Genomic DNA, 17,942 nt, shown 5'->3' with positions numbered 1-17,942 from the left:
TTAGTATTTGGTAGCATTGCCTTTCAATTGTTTAACTTGGGTCAAACATTTTGGGTAGCATTCCACAAGCTTCCTACAATAAGTTGGGTGAATTTTGGCCCATTCCTCCTGACAGAACTGGTGCAACTGGTTTATAGGCCTCCTTGCTTGCACACGCTTTTTCAGTTCTGCCCACAAATTTTCTATAGGATTGAGGTCAGGGCTTTGTGATGGACACTCCAGTACCTTGACTTTGTTGTCCTTAAGCCATTTTGCCACAACTTTGGAAGTATGTTTGGGGTCATTGTCCATTTGGAAGACCCATTTGCGACCAAGCTTTAACTTCCTGACTGATGTCTTGAGATGTTGCTTCAATATATCCACATCATTTTCCTTCTCATGATGCCATCCATTTTGTGAAGTGCACCAGTCCCTCCTGCAGCAAAGCACCCCCACAACATGATGCTGCCACCCCCGTGCTTCACGGTTGGGATGGTGTTCTTCTCCATACAAGCCTCCCTCTTATCCTCCAAAACAGTTCTATTTCTGCTTCATCAGACCAGAGGACATTTCTCAAAAAAATATGATCTTTGTCCCCATGTGGAGTTGCAAACCGTAGTCTGGCTTTTTTATGACGGTTTTGGAGCAGTGGCTTCTTTCATGCTGAGCAGCGTTTCAGGCTATGTCAATATAGACTTGTTTTACTATGGATATAGATACTTCTGTACCGGTTTGCTCTACCACCTTCACAATGTCCTTTGCTGTTGTTCTGGGATATCTCTAGGAGACAGAAAGCATCTCCTTCCTGAGCAGTGTGAAGTCTGAGTGATCCCATGGTGTTTATACTTGCGTACTATTGTTTGTACAGATGAACGTAGAACCTTCAGGCTTTTGGAAATTGCTCCCAAGGAAGAACCAGACTTGTGGAGGTCTACAATTTTTTTTATGAGGGCTTGGCTGATTTCTTTAGATTTTCCCATTATGTCAAGCAAAGAGGCACTGAGTTTGAGGGTAGTTCTTGAAATACATCCAGAGGTACACCTCCAATAGGCTAATTGACAGACTAAAATTATCATCAGAAGCTTCTAAAGCCATGATATCATTTTCTGGAATTTTCCAAGCTGTTTAACGGCACAGTATGTAAAACTTCTGACCCACTGGAATTGTGATACAGCGAATAAGTGAAATAATCTGTCTGTAAACAATTGTTGGAAAAATGACTTGTGTCATGCACAAAGTAGATGTCCTAACCGACTTACCAAAATGAGTTCTAATGACTTCAACCTAAGTGTATGTAAACTTCCAACTTCAACTGTACATGACACACAGCTAGCGGTCTGGCCGTCTGTTTCCCTGCAAGGACACATGAGAAGTCTCTTTCAAAATAACCATGTCTCTCTCTCTGGGAGTCATGAGCATGCTTTAAATAGCTAGGCCTCCTTTCGGCACCAGTGTCAGACAGCAGGGATGGAGGGGGGAGGGGGGGTTGCTCAGGTGTAACTCAGAATCATGGCCGGCATATAATATCACAAGACTTTGTAGTTCCAGCTGAGATCCATCCACTCATTGTAGATCAGAGTCCGTACCAATAAAGCCTCTCAGAGTAGGAGTGCTGATCTAGGATCAGGTCCCCACCTGTCAATAGGTCTAATTCATTATGATCTATACTTTAAAAACCTGCACTCCTGCTCTGAGACGCTTTGTGGATACAGGCCCAAGACTGGCATGTCTAAAAGGAATGCACAGTAGCGGAAAACTGACACTGGAACACTGCCAACTGACCCTCTCATAACCAAACATGTAACCCATATCTCAAACTGATCACATCGCCCATATTATGTTCATGAACTAGCAGTCAGAAATGTTGATAGCTACTGTAGTAATAGAAGTATGTTGACAACACAAAGGAGGCCTGAATCTATGAACCTGGCAGACGGACAGCAATGCCAGTAGAGTGCTGATAGGGAGAGATTCTATATTGACTGAACCCTGGTGATTGATTTTCCTTTGTGTGTGAGTGACCGAGAGAGAGGAGAGCGAGAGAGGCCTGTTTGTGAGATTCCGCCCTCCCTGCCTGTCTGCCAGTGATTGCAATGTACTAGAGGGGTGTGTTTTCCCCTGCTCTCTCAGGAGACATTGACCGCAGGCCTCAGGAATCCACAGCTGCAGCTCCACAGCACCGCATTAAAGCAGCCAGCCAGCCCAGCTAATCTACCTCTAATCTGGACAGGGGTGGGGGGGATACACAAGGCTAATTTACACCAACCCAGTGACACCCGGTCTGAGACAAAATGGCAGACGATTGGCGGGGGAGATAAGGATGTGTATTATGGAGCGACCGGGGGCTGTGAGAGAGAATGGGCTCAGGAGAGGTCTTACAATAACTCAGGCCAAATCCATGTTCTGATGAGGCAGCACTCTGGTACTTTGTACTGTTGGTAACCTTGCTGAGAGCTTCCCAGACACCATCTAACAGCTTCAACCATGTCATGTCACTGGTCATATAACCGGATATATAGAACAGGCAAAGCGGGGGCAGTGTTTTTCCACCTCATGAAGGGGCGTATGTGCTTATTAGGGCTGGGCTTTAAGTCCTAAAAATCAAAGTTTTCTAATTTATGAGCAATTCACAATACTGTGCATTCGAAAAGTGTTCAGACCATTTAACTATTTACACATTTTGTTACGTAAGACTTATTCCCCACCCCAAAAAATCCCTAATCTACACACAATACCCCATTATGACAAAGCAAAAAGAGATTTTTTAGAAATGTTTGCAAATGTATTAAAACATAAAGAAGAGGAATATCACATTTACATAAATATTCAGACCCTATACTCAGTACTTTGTTGAATGACCTTTGGCAAAGATTACAGCCTCGAGTCTTCTTGGGTATGCTTGGCACACCTGTTTTTTGGGAGGAGTTCTCCCATTCTTCTCTGCATATCCTCTCAAGCTCTGTCAGGATGGAAGGGGAGCATCGCTGCACAGCTATTTTCAGGTCTCTCCAGAGATGTTCAACTGGGTTCAAGTTTGGGCTCTGGCTGGGCCACTCAAGGACATTCAGAGACTTGTCTTGAAGCCACTCCTGCACCGTCTTGACAGTGAGATTAGGGTTGTTGTCCTGTTGGAAGATGAACCTTCGCCCCAGTCTGAAGTCTTGAGCAGGTTTTTAAAATCAAGGATCTCTCTGTACTTTGCCTCGATCCTGACTAGTCACCCAGTGCCTGACGCTGAAAAACATACCAAGAGGATGATACTGCCACCACCCTGTTTCACCGTAGGGATGGTGCCAGGTTTCCTCCAGACGTGACGCTTGGCATTCAGGCCAAAGAGTTCAATCTTGGTTTCATCAGACCAGAGAATCTTGTTTCTCATAGTCAGAGTTTTTAGGTGCCTTTTGGCAAACTCCAAGCAGGCGGTCATGTGCTTTTTACTGAGGAGTGGCTTCTGTCTAGCCACTCTACCATAAAGGCCTGATTGGTGGAGTGCTGCAGAGATGGTTGTCCTTCTGGAAGGTTCTCTCACCTCCACAGATGTCAGTGTGACCTTCAGGTTCTTGGTCATCTCCCTGACCAAAGCCCTTCTCCCCTGATTGCTCAGTTTGGACAGGTGGCCAGCTCTAAGAAGAGTCTTTGTGGTTCCAAACTTCTTCCATTTAAGAATGATGGCCACTGTGTTCTTGGGGACCTTCACTACTGCAGAATTTTTGTTGTACCCTTCCCCAGATCTGTGCCTCAACACAATCCTGTCTTTGTTTTTGCTCTAACATGCACTGTCAACTGTGGGACCTTATATAGACAGGTGTGTGCCTTTCCAAATCATGTCCAATCAATTTGATTTACCACAGGTGGACTCCAATCAAGTTGTAGAAACATCACAAGGATGATCAATGGAAACAGGATGGACCTGAGCTCATTTTCAATTCACATAGCAAAGGGGCTGAATACTTACAGTGCCAGTCAATAGTTGACACACCTACTCATTCCAGGGTTTTTCTTTATTTTTAATATTTTCTACATTGTAAAATAATAGTGAAATACATCAAAACTATGAAATAACACATATGGGATCATGTAAAGTAGTAACCAAATGTGTTAAACAAATCAAACCATATTTTATATTTGGGATTCTTCAAAGAAGCCACCCTTGGCCGTGACAGCTCTGCACACTCTTGGCATTTGCGCAATCAACTTCAACTGGAATGCTTTTCCAATAGTCTTGAAGGAGTTCCCACATATGCTGTTCCCACAAACGGACAATAAAAATAACAACCTTTATTCTTGAGATACAGGCACTCTTTCTCGCTCTCCTTCTCTTTCTCTCTGGGCTCTGTGTTGGTGCATGGACTTTTAAAGGTGAGCTCACCCTGTCTGCCACTGTACAGATCAAACCACTCTCCCCTGCGGTCTCTATGGCTCAGATTCAAACCACTCCCAGAGCAGCGCCAAGGCAGGCACCACACAAACCTTTTAGCAGTGTTTTTGGTGAGAGACCAAAAAAGATGAGTAGAGGGTGGGGAACCTGACTTCAAAGCAGAAGTCAAAAGAGAAGGAGAGCAGAGGGCAGGCTAATATGGACAAACACAAGGCTGACCTAACCTTGATGGCTCATTCCATCTATTCTACAGTATCTCAGCCTGCCGGCCGGCCTCTGGCTCTTTGCTGCAGTGTAACTTCAGAGCAGGACAGTTGGACTATCTTCATAGAGCTAATTGGTTCTGTTCAACAGCCGGCCTCACAATCAGCAAGGCTGCAGGGGGACGGATGGATGTGTTGGTCTGTCTGTCTGTGTGTGTGTCTGGGAGGAGGGATTAAAGAGATTATGTAATATTCCTCTCCACAGACCACGGACTGACAGCTTCAGCTGGTAGGGAAGTATATGGAAGCGGGGGCCTGCTGCCTCGCATGCAGAGAAATTGGATGACAGAACTGACTGAAGCAAAACAGAGACGGAGACAATGTAATGGTGTGACGAGATAAGAGAAAGGAAGGCCTCAAAAAGACTCCGGCATACCACCCAGCCAGCTTTCCTCTGAAGTTAAACAGGATTGGGTCTGGTCGAGAGACCACCCGTGAAGACACAGTAAGGTTGGAGAACCAGTAGGGGACACTCTTTCCTCTGCTCTAAGGAGAGTTCAATGCCCCAGGGGAGTGACAGGGACCCTGCCCTGCAGAGTCCTTAGGATGAGATGATAAACCGAGGTCCTGTGGTCACAAAAGATCCCACGGCATTTCTCTCTCCAAAATGGACACCACGAATCAGCCAGGTGTGTTAAGCCGTCAGCATGCTTCAGCTAGCCGAACAAGTGTGCTTACATATTCCCTGAAAGGGCCTTCACTTGAAAAACGAGAGAAGAAAGGAGCAATAGTACCGTTTGTCCATTTTGAGAAGCTGTAGCCAGTATTACACTTCCTCAAAATAGTCAGAAAAGTATGACACGGATGGCGTGCAGAAAAAGAGGGCTGTGTGTGTGTGTGTTGAATAATCGTGACAGACGTAGAACAGATAGAGGGCGAGAGCTGATAGATGTGTCATGTCTGCTGTAGAGAGATGGTGTGTGTGTTTCATAACGTGAGGCAGTGTTATGCTATAACAGTGAGGGGACAGTTGAAAGAGGGCAGGGGTCTATGGAATGTGTGACGTATCGTGTGGCAGTGTTATGTTACAGGCTAACAAAGAGAGGGGGCAGATAGACAGAGCTGATAAAGGAGTAGCTATGTTTGGTGTGTGTCGTACCGTGTGGCAATGTTATGCTGGCTCCATCGATGATGGCCTGGGCCAGTTCATGGTCGTTGCTCTCGAAGGCCTGGGCGGCGGCCCTGAGCGCGTCCCAGATCTCCTTGCGGCCCTCGAAGGCGGGCGCAGTGTCCCAGAACTCATCCCGCTTACTGCGCAGCTGGCCGTCCGTCATTGGATAGTCACTCTTCCATTTGGGCTTCTCTCTCTTCAAGGCCTGGTTACGCCCAAGAGCCACTGAGAAAGAAAGAGAGTTCTAAATTTGTTTGTGTATTCATTTCTTATGAAGTCGGAAGTTTACATACACCTTAGCCAAATACATTTAAACTCCGTATTTCACCATTTCTGACATTTAATCCTTGTAAAAATTCCCCGTCTTAGGTCAGTTAGGATCACCACTTTATTTTACATTTTTTATTTCAACCCTTCTTTCATCACATTCCCAGTGGGTCAGAAGTTTACATGCTATCAAATACTAATTGAGTGTATTGCCTTTAAAATTGTTTAACTTGGGTCAAACGCTTCGGGTCCCACAATAAGTTAGGTACATTTTGGCCCATTCCTCCTGACAGGGATGGTGTAACTGAGTCAGGTTTGTAGGTCTCTTTGCTTGCACACACTTTTTCAGTTCTGCCCAGAAATGTTTCTATAGGATTGAGGTCAGGGCTCTGTGATGGTCACTCCAATACCTTGACTTTGTTGTCCTTAAGCCATTTTGCCGCAACCTTGGAAGTATGCATTTTCATTGTCCATTTGGAAGACCCATTTGTGACCAAGCTTGAACTTTGACTGATGTATTGAGATGTTGCTTCAATATATCCACATCATTTTCCTTCTCATGATGCCATCTTTGTGAAGTGCACCAGTCCCTCCGGCAGCAAAGCACCCCCACAACATGATGCTGCCACCCCGGTGCTTCACGGTTGGGATGGTTTTCTTCGGCTTGCAAGCCACTTTTTCCTCCAAACATAACAATTGTCATTATGGCCAAACTGTTCTATTTTTGCTTCATCAGACCAGAGGACATTTCTCCAAAAAGTATGATCTTTGTCCCCATGTGCAGTTGCAAACCGTAGTCTGGCTTTTTTATGGCGGTTGTGGAGCAGTGGCTTCTTTCTTGCTGAGCAGCCTTTCAGGTTATGTGGATATAGATACTTGTACCGATTTCCTTCAGCATCTTCACAAGGTCCTTTGCTGCTGTTCTGGGATTGATTTGCACTTTTCGCATCAAAGTACATTAATCTCTAGGATACAGAACGCGTCTCCTTCCTGAGTGGTATGACAGCTGTGTGGACCCATGGTGTTTAGACTTGCGTACTATTGTTTGTACAGATGAACGTGGTACCTTCAGGCATTTGGAAATTGCTCCCAAGGATGAACCAGACTTGTCTATAATTTTTTTCTGAGGTCTTCGCTGATTTCTTTTGATTTTCCCATGATGTCAAGCAAAGAGGCAAAATACCTCCACAGGTACATCTCCAATTGACTCCAATGATGTCAATTAGCCCATCAGAAGCTTCTAAAGCAATGACATCATTTTCTGGAATTTTCCAAGCCGTTTAAAGGGTCAGTCAACTTGGTGTATGTAAACTTCTGACCCAATGGAGTTGTGATACAATGAATTATAAAAGGAAAATGTCTGTAAACAATTGTTGGGAACATTTATTGTGTCATGCACAAAGTAGATGTCCTAACCGACTTGCCAAAACTATAGTTTGTTTAACAAAACATTTGTGGAGTGGTTCAAAAACAAGTTAATGACTCCAACCTAAGTGTATGTAAACTTCCAACTTCATCTGTACTTTAACTCTAACCATGTGATATATGGCTATATATACACTGATATGAAATGAGATCATTAACTATTGGAATATCCTAGGCTTGTACTTCTCGACCTTAAGACCTACGACCACAATTCCAGTTTCTTAACACCAAAGGTTAAGACATAATAACACTTCTAGAAACATGGTGTCATACACTGAACAAAAATTTAAACGCAACATGTAAAGTGTTGGTCCCATGTTTCATGAGATAAAATAAAAGATCCCAGAAACGTTCCATATGCACAAAAAGCTTACTTCTCTCAAATGTTTTTGCACAAATTTGTTCACATCCCTGTTAGTATTTCTCCATCCACCTGACAGTTGTGGTATATCAAGAAGTTGATTTAACAGCATGATCATTACACAGGTGCACCTTGTGCCGGAGACAATTAAAGGCCACTCTAAAATGTGCAGTTTTGTCACAACACAATGCCACAGATCTCAAGTTGAGGGAGCGTGCAATTGGCATGCTGACTGCAACAAAGTCTACCAGCGCTGTTGCCAGTGAATTTAATGTTAATCTCTATACCGTAAGCCGCCTCCAACGTCATTTTAGAGAATTTGGCTGTACGTCCCACCTGCCTCACAATCGCAGACCACGTGTATGGTGTCACGTCAGAGTGCCCCATGGTGGTGCTCACCCATTGAGCATGTTTGCGATGCTCTGGATCAAAGTGTGCGACAGCGTGTTCTAGTTTTAGCCAATATCCAGCATCTTCGCGAGGAGTGGGACAACATTTCACTGGCCACAATCAACAGACTGATGAATTCTAAGCGAATGAGATGTGTCGCGCTGCATGAGGCAAATGGTGGGCTCACCAGATACTCACTGGTTTTCGGATCCACGCCCCTACCTTTTTTTTGGTGTCTGTGAAATCCATAGATTAGGGTCTAATGAATTTCTCAATTGACCGAATATAAAACTATAACACCGTGAAATCTTTGAAATTGTTGCATGTTGAGTTTATATTTTTGTTCAGTATAGATACTCAATGTCCTTCAGGCTAAATCAAATCAAATTTTATTTGTCACATACACATGGTTAGCAGATGTTAATGCGAGTGTAGCGAAATGCTTGTGCTTCCAGTTCCGACAATGCAGTAATAACCAACAAGTAATCTGACTAACAATTCCAAAACTAATATCTTATACACAGTGTAAGGGGATAAAGAATATGTACATAGAGATATGAATGAGTGATGGTGCAGAGCAGCATAGGCAAGACACAGTAGATGGTATCGAGTGCAGTATATACATATGAGATGAGTATGTAAACAAAGTGGCATAGTTAAAGTGACTAGTGATACATGTATTACATAAGGATGCAGTAGATGAGAGTACAGTATATACGTATACATATGAGATGAATAATGTAGGGTATGTAAACATTATATTAGGTAGCATTGTTTAAAGTGGCTAGTGATATATTTTACATCCTTTCCCATCAATTCCCATTATTGAAGTGGTTGGAGTTGAGTCAGTATGTTGGCAGCAGCCACTCAATATTAGTGGTTGCTGTTTAACAGATGGCCTTGAGATAGAAACTGTTTTTCAGTCTCTCGGTCCCAGCTTTGATGTACCTGTACTGACCTCGCCTTCTGGATGATAGCGGGGGTGAACAGGCAGTGGCTCGGGTGGGTGTTGTCCTTGATGATCTTTATGGCCTTCCTGTAACATCGGGTGGTGTAAGTGTCCTGGAGGGCAGGTAGTTTGCCCCCGGTGATACGTTGTGCAGACCTCACTACCCTCTGGAGAGCCTTACGGTTGTGGGCGGAGCAGTTGCCGTACCAGGCGGTGATACAGCCCGCCAGGATGCTCTCGATTGTGCATCTGTAGAAGTTTGTGAGTGTTTTTGGTGACAAGCCAAATTTCTTCAGCCTCCTAAGGTTGAAGAGGCGCTGCTGCGCCTTCTTCACGATGCTGTCTGTGTGAGTGGACCAATTTAGTTTGTCTGTGATGTGTATGCCGAGGAACTTAAAACTTAAAACTCCACTACTGTTCCATCGATGTGGATAGGGGGGTGTTCCCTCTGCTGTTTCCTGAAGTCCACAATCATCTCCTTAGTTTTGTTGACGTTGAGTGTGAGGTTATTGTCCTGACACCACACTCCGAGGGCCCTCACCTCCTCCCTGTAGGCCGTCTCGTCGTTGTTGGTAGTCAAGCCTACCACTGTTGTGACGTCCGCAAACTTGATGATTGAGTTGGAGGCGTGCGTTGCCGCGCAGTCGTGGATGAACAGGGAGTACAGGAGAGGGCTCAGAACGCACCCTTGTGGGGCCCCAGTGTTGAGGATCAGTGGGGTGGAGATGTTGTTGCCTACCCTCACCACCTGGGGGCGGCCCGTCAGGAAGTCCAGTACCCAGTTGCACAGGGCGGGGTCGAGACCCAGGGTCTCAAGCTTGATGACGAGCTTGGAGGGTACTATGGTGTTAAATGCCGAGCTGTAGTCGATGAACAGCATTCTCACATAGGTATTCCTCTTGTCCAGATGGGTTAGGGCAGTGTGCAGTGTGGTTGAGATTGCGTCGTCTGTGGACCTATTTGGGCAGTAAGCAAATTGGAGTGGGTCTAGGGTGTCAGGTAGGGTGGAGGTGATATGGTCCTTGACTAGTCTCTCAAAGCACTTCATGATGACGGAAGTGGGTGCTACTGGGAGGTAGTCGTTTAGCTCAATTACCTTAGCTTTCTTGGGAACAGGAACAATGGTGGCCCTCTTGAAGCATGTGGGAACAGCAGATTGGTATAGGGATTGATTGAATATGTCCGTAAACACACCAGCCAGCTGGTCTGCGCATGCTCTGACGGCGCGGCTGGGGATGCCGTCTGGGCCTGCAGCCTTGCGAGGGTTAACACGTTTAAATGTCTTACTCGGCTGCAGTGAAGGAGAGACCGCATGTTTCCGTTGCACGCCGTGTCAGTGGCACTGTATTGTCCTCAAAGCGGGCAAAAAAAGTTATTTAGTCTGCCTGGGAGCAAGACATCCTGGTCCGTGACTGAGCTGGATTTCATCTTGTAGTCCGTGATTGACTGTAGATCCTGCCACATACCTCGTGTCTGAGCCGTTGAATTGAGATTCTACTTTGTCTCTATACTGACGCTTAGCTTGTTTGATAGCCTTACGGAGGGAATAGCTGCACTGTTTGTATTCGGTCATATTATTAAAAGCAGTGGTTCGCGCTTTCAGTTTCACGCGAATGCTGCCATCAATCCACGGTTTCTGGTTAGGGAATGTTTTAATCGTTGCTATGGGAACGTCATCTTCAACGCACGTTCTAATGAACTCGCACACCGAATCAGCGTATTCGTCAATGTTGTTGCCTGACGCAATACGAAACATGTCCCAGTCCACGTGGTGGAAGCCGTCTTGGAGTGTGGAATCAGCTTGGTCGGACCAGTGTTGGACAGACCTCAGCGTGGGAGCTTCTTGTTTTAGTTTCTGTCTGTAGGCAGGGATCAGCAAAATGGAGTCGTGGTCAGCTTTTCCGAAAGGGGGGCGGGGCAGGGCCTTATATGCGTCGCGGAAGTTAGAATAACAGTGATCTAAGGTTTTGCCAGCCCTGGTGGCGCAATCGATATGCTGATACATTTTAGGGAGTCTTGTTTTCAGATTAGCCTTGTTAAAATCCCCAGCAACAATGAATGCAGCCTCAGGATGTATGGATTCCAGTTTGCAAAGAGTCAAATAAAGTTTGTTCAGAGCTATCGATGTGTCTGCTTGGGGGGGGGGGGGTGTCTGCTATACGGCTGTGATTATAATCGAAGAGAATTCTCTTGGTAGATAATGCGGTCTAAATTTGATTGTGAGGAATTCTAAATGTGCATGTTTCCTGTATGTTTCTGTGATCACACCACGTCTCGTTAGCCATAAGGCATACACCCCCGCCCCTCTTCTTACCAGAAAGGTGTTTGTTTCTGTCGGCGCAATGTGTGGAGAAACCCGCTGGCTGCACCGCATCCGATAGCATCTCTCCAGTGAGCCATGTTTCCGTGAAGCAAAGAACGTTACAGTCTCTGATGTCCCTCTGGAATGCTACCCTTGCTCGGATTTCATCAACCTTGTTGTCAAGAGACTGGACATTGGCGAGAAGAATGCTAGGAAGTGGGGCACGATGTGCCCGTCTCCGTAGTCTGACCAGAAGACCGCCTCGTTTCCCTCTTTTACGAAGTCGTTTTTTTGGGTCGCCGGCTGGGATCCATTCCGTTGTCCTGGTTGAAAGGCAGAACACAGGATCCGCTTTGCGAAAGTCATATTCTTGGTCGTACTGATGGTGAGTTGACGCTGATCTTATATTCAGTAGTTCTTCTTGACTGTATGTAATGAAACCTAAGATGACCTGGGGTACTAATGTAAGAAATAACACGTAAAAAAAAATAAAAATTGCATAGTTTCCTAGGAACGCGAAGCGAGGCGGCCATCTCTGTCGGCGCCGGCAGTCAAGACCAAATCGGGAAATTCTACTTCCACCAGTAAAATATAAAACCGAACAAGGTCTCGGGAGGAATGATCATATGGTATTAACAGGTCTTTTCGCTGAGCCAAATCAAAAAGGGAAAAATTTGGTTAAAACTCCAATGCACATTCCTTAGTGACAATGATTTCTATATAGGTGCAGTGTATGCTTCTCTGATCATGTCCAAAGAGAGAACAACCCCTTTCAAGCTGAGCGAAATGTGCTTTTGTGTAGATATTTGAATACTAAAACCGGTTCTGAACTTGAATGTGTAGACCCTGAGGGTTATAGACATATATTTGGACATCCCTCCACATACCCATCCCTAGTAATAGAAATAGCCCTGACCAGGTAGTGAACAAAATTGGAAAGGAGTTGGTGCAGCTACAGTATGTCGAGCCTTAGTCCTGTATTTTATTAATGGCATGATGAGAGGGGATTGTTTGGGAAGGTTCAGCTGCTGCTCAGCTCTTCGGACCAGTGTTGTTGACTAAGCCATATCAGACTTGGACCGCTCGTCCGTTAGGGCATCCACTGTCGGACCACCGACACTATTGTCTGACCACTGCCAGTCTTTTTGAAAAGACTTCTCCACCCAAAGACCACACTAACAGAGCCCCGTACACGGATTCATGTAAATAAAACATACATATGGGCCCCTGACAGTTCAACACACTTAAAACACAGCATTGCGCTGCCTAGAAATTACAACCTGTATCAATGATTTCCATTCAACTATATTCAGCCCAAACCTCTAACAAAACTTTGGCTGTAAATAAATGTAATTAGATTATCATAAAGCAGCCACAAAACCACATTTAAGCAACATAAAAAAATAATAAATAAACTGTTCTAATTGGAAACTTCAAAAAATAAAAATTATTTGATGCTGAATGTAATCTCAAAGGGAAAAAAACAGACCTTTATCAAATAGAATACGTCACCAACCACAGGATAGAGACGTTCGGAGTATTTTGAGAACTCTGAAAGAGATTGAAGACCCCATTGATGGAAACCAGTTCTGAATGAAATGGTCTAAATGGAAAACAGAGGAATGACCTAGCCATTCAAAATTGCAACATTTGGAAGATTTATTTTTGAAAGTCTCTATGGAATAATACCATCAGACGACCCCAAAAATATGCGAGAAAATCTCAGCTCCTTTGAACACACATTTAAAAAAAAATCAAGAACCCAAATTGAACACCAAATTACACAGGCTGAACTGTCAAAGAAAATACAAAGCCTGGAAAGCCATGTGGTCCTGACATCAGGAATGGAATGCTTCAACACAGTACTACTGAGCTGCAGGATGCCTTTGTAAAACTATTCAACCTGGTTTTGGAGAGTGGCTGCTTCCCTGATATTTGGAACCAGGGGCTCGTAACCCACATGTATACATAAAAAAGGTGACAAACTAGACCCTAATAACTATAGGATGTTATGTTTCACTAGTGACATGGGGAAACTGTTCTGCTGTATTCTCAATAACCAAATACAGACCTTCCTTACACAATAATGCTCTTCAGCAAAAAAAAAGGCATTCTACCCAAACAGAGAACAGACCACACACAAAGCATGTTCATCAGAAAAGAAGAGGAAAATAATTTGCATGTTTTGTTGATTTTAAGTATGCTTTTGATTCCATATAGCATTCTGGATTATACTACAAAACTCTCCAAAAAGGGGAAAGTATACAACATCAAAATCAATTTACTCAAACACATATAGTATTAAACAAACACATGTAGTATTGAACAATAAAATAACATTGCTTTTGTTGCACAAGGGCGAAGGGTGAAACAAGGGTGCAGTTTAAGTCTGACCTTGTTCAACGTCTACATCAATGAACTAGCAGTGTTGTTGGAACGATCTGTAGCCCCTGGACTCACCCTCTACGCAGATGACCTCGTCCTACTGTCACCAATAGAGCAATGTCTTACAGGAACAACTTAACACTCTTTGGGAATACAGCATCAACTTGGCAATCAACATATCAACATTCAGGAAACCAAAGTCGTGATTTTCCACTAAAAGGCCAGGATTCAGAGCAGCAGACACTCCTTCAAATGAGGAAATACATGGTTGAACATGCCCAACTACCTTGGACTAAAAATCTGTGCCTCTGGTGGATTTGGTCTGGTAGTGAATGCACTAAAAAGAAAAGGCCGCAAAGCATTGTACTCCATAAAAAAAACAATTCTCAATAATCCTATCCAATTTTTGTGCAAAATATTCAAGTGTAATTTTAACTTTTGCACTATAGTGGAAGCGAGGTTTTGGTTCAACCGCTAATTACGATTACAAGCATTGGGCGAAAAACCCAAAAGAAAATCTACATACAGACATCTGCAGAATAATCTTAAATATCACAAAGAAAATACCAGATAATACATGCAGAGCGGAATTCGGAAGATTCCCTTTATAATTGTAAATATAAAGAAAAGGACTAACATTTTGGCACCATTTGAAATGAAGCCCCAAAACATCCTTCCAATTCAAAGCACTAGAAACCCAAGACCTGAAACGTGAAAAGAGAAACCCTATGTCAGCTGTTAAAAACACTAAACAAACCTATTTTTCATACACAGGGAAATCAAATCACATTGTTACAGAAATAAAAAACCTATATTTGACAAATTGGGAAAATTACACAAAAACACAGAATAAACTCTATTTTAATTGCTATTTGGCCTTCAAAAACCCCTACCAACAGCTCTGCACCCTCCGCAGCAACTCGAATCCCACCGTACCTTCTCCACTTTGCAATCTGGTTTCCGAGCTGGTCATGGGTGCACGTCAGCCACGCTCAAGGTCCTAAATGACATCATAACCACCATCGATAAAAGACAGTACTGAGCAGCAGTCTTCATCGACCTGGCCAAGGATTTCGACTCTGTCAATCACTACATTCTTAAAATCGGCAGACTCAACGGCCTTGGTTTCTCAAATGATTGCCTTGTCTGGTTCACCAACTACTTCTCAGATAGAGTTCAGTGTGTCAAATCGGAGGGCCTGTTGTCAGGACCTCTGGCAGTCTCTATGGGGGGAGCCACATGGTTCAATTCTCGGGCCGACTCTCTTCTCTGTATACGTCAATGATGTTGCTCTTGCTGCTGGTGATAATCTGATCCACCTCTACGCAGACAACACCATTCTGTATACTTATGGCCCTTCTTTGGACACTGTTATCAAACCTCCAGACGAGCTTCAATAGCATACAACACTCCTTCCCTGGCCTCCAACTGCTCTTAAATGATAGTAAAACTAAATGCATGCTCTTCGACCGATCGCTGCCCACAGAATATGTGGACAACTACAAATACCTAGGTGTCTGGTTAGACTGTAAACTCTCCTTCCAGACTCACATTAACCTCTTTGAACTCTAGGGGCGCAATTTCATTTTTGGATGAAAAACGTTCCCGTTTTAAACAAGATATTTTGTCACAAAAAGATGCTCGACTATGCATATAATTGCTACTGTTCGAAAGAAAACACTCTGACGTGTCCAGAAATACAAAGATCTTCTCTGTGCGTGCCCTTTAACGTGAGCTTCAGGCAAAACCAAGATGAGATGGCATCCAGGAAATGACAAGGATTTTTGAGGCTCTGTTTGTCATGATCTCCTTATATGGCTGTGAACGCAAGAGGAATGAGTCTGCCCTTTCTGTCGTTTCCCCAAGGTGTCTGCAGCATTGTGACGTATTTGTAGGCAGATCATTGGAAGATTGACCATAAGAGATCACATTTACCACGTGTCCGCCCGGTGTCCTGCGCCGAAATTGGTGCGCAAAAGTCACCTGCCAGTATTTTTCCAAACAATACAGAGAGTAAAGCAAGCTTCCACGAACTGCATGTCAATGAAGAGATATGTGAAAAAACACCTTGAGGACTGATTCCAAACAACGTTTGCCATGTTTCGGTCGATATTATGTAGTTAATCCGGAAAAAGTTTTACGTTGTAGGTGACTGCATTTTCGGTTCGTTTCAGTAGCCAGGCGCAATGTAGAAAACGGAACGATTTCTCCTACACACAGACGCTTTCAGGAAACACTGCGCATTTGGTGTGTAACTGAGAGTCTCCTCATTGAAAACATCAGAAGCTCTTCAAAGGTAAATGATTTTATTTATTTGGTTATCTGGTTTTTGTGAAAATGTTGCGTGCTACATGTTATTCAAAATGCATTGCTAGCTTTGCATACTCTTACACAAATTAGTCAATTTCTATGGTTCAAAAGCATATTTTGAAAATCTGAGATGACAGTGTTGTTAAGAAAAGGCTAAGCTTGAGAGCAGATGCATTATTTTCATTTTATTTGCGATTTTCAGAAATCGTTAACGTTACATTATGCTAATGAGCTTCAGGCTATAACTGTATACAGGGTTTTCATAGCCAAACGTGAACAAAACGGAGCGATTTGTCCTACACAAATAATATTTTTGGAAAAACTGCACATTTGCTATGTAACTGAGAGTCTCCTCATTGAAAACATCCGAAGCTCTTCAAAGTTAATGATTTTATTTATTTGGTTGTCTGGCTTTTGTGAAAATGTTGCGTGCTACATGCTACACAAAATGCTATGCTAGCTTTGCATACTCTTACACAAATTAGTCAATTTCTATGGTTCAAAAGCATATTTTGAAAATCTGAGATGACAGTGTTGTTAAGAAAAGGCTAAGCTTGAGAGCAAACGCATTATTTTAATTTTATTTGCGATTTTCAGAAATCGTTAACGTTGCGTTATGCTAATGAGCCTGAGGCTTTAGTCACGATCCCGGATCCGGGATGGGGAGTTTCAAGAAGTTAAGCATCTCCAATCCCAAATTAAATCTAGAATCGGCTTCCTATTTCGCAACAAAGCCTCCTTCAATCATGCTGCTAAACATAGAGGTCAACCTATTAATCGGAATGGCTGATTAATTAGGACAGATTTCAATTTTTCATAACAATCGGAAATCTGTATTTTTAGGCGCCGATATCCGATTATTATTATTATTTATTTTTATAAATTTATTTAACTAGGCAAGTCAGTTAAGGACACATTCTTATTTTCAATGACGGCCTAGGAACGGTGGGTTAACTGCCTTGTTCAGGGGCAGAACGACAGATTTTCACCTTGTCAGCTCAGGGGTTCCAATCTTGCAACCGTACAGTTAACGAGTCCAACGCTCTAACCATTGCACTCCACGAGTAGCCTACCAGTTACGCGAATGCAGTAGAAGCCAAGCTAAATTGCTAGCTAGCATTAAACTTATCTTATAAAAAACAATCAACCATTAGCAGGCAATATTAACCAGGTGAAATTGTGTCATTTCTCTTGCGCTCATTGATTGCATGCAGAGTCAGGGTATATGCAACAGTTTGGGTTAGCTGGCTCATTGCTAACTAATTCGCCAGAATGTTACGTAATTATGACATAACATTGAAAGTTGTGCAGTGGAACAAGAATATTTAGACTTAGGGATGCCACCCATTAGATTAAATACCGAACGGTTCCATATTTCACTGAAATACAGTGGGGGGGAAAAGTATTTAGTCAGCCAACAATTGTGCAAGTTCTCCCGCTTAAAAAGATGAGAAAGGCCTGTTTTTTTATTTTCATCATAGGTACACTTCAACTATGACAGACAAAATGAGAAGCAAAAAAATCCAGAAAATCACATTGTAGGAATTTTAATGAATTTATTTGCAAATTATGGTGGAAAATAAGTATTTGCTGGGCAACACGGACTTTCAACTCCCTCCAAAGATTTTCTATGGGGTTGAGATCTGGAGACTGGCTAGGCCACTCCAGCACCTTGAAATGCTTCTTGCGAAGCCACTCCTTTGTTGCCCGGGCGGTGTGTTTGGGATCATCGTCATGCTGAAAGACCCAGCCACGTTTCATCTTCAATGCCACATTTCATCTTCAATGCCCTTGCTGATGGAAGGAGGTTTTCACTCAAAAT

The 17,942-nt window shown here is 43.5% G+C and overlaps 1 protein-coding gene across 1 annotated transcript in view; it reads right to left on the bottom strand.

Annotated features, from left to right (window-relative positions):
• The window catches only part of LOC135548780 (ubiquitin domain-containing protein 2), an 80,770-nt gene that overhangs the window by 32,295 nt on the left and 30,533 nt on the right, over nt 1-17,942 (bottom strand). The window contains exon 2 of the mRNA XM_064978688.1: nt 5,720-5,956. Within this exon, the coding sequence (XP_064834760.1) occupies nt 5,720-5,956 (237 nt within the window). The remainder of the gene's footprint in view (nt 1-5,719; nt 5,957-17,942) is intronic.

Source organism: Oncorhynchus masou, chromosome 11, assembly GCF_036934945.1.
Source record: "Oncorhynchus masou masou isolate Uvic2021 chromosome 11, UVic_Omas_1.1, whole genome shotgun sequence".
In the NCBI taxonomy this organism is placed as follows: Eukaryota; Metazoa; Chordata; class Actinopteri; order Salmoniformes; family Salmonidae; genus Oncorhynchus; species Oncorhynchus masou.
This window is presented reverse-complemented; position numbering and strand designations above follow the sequence as displayed.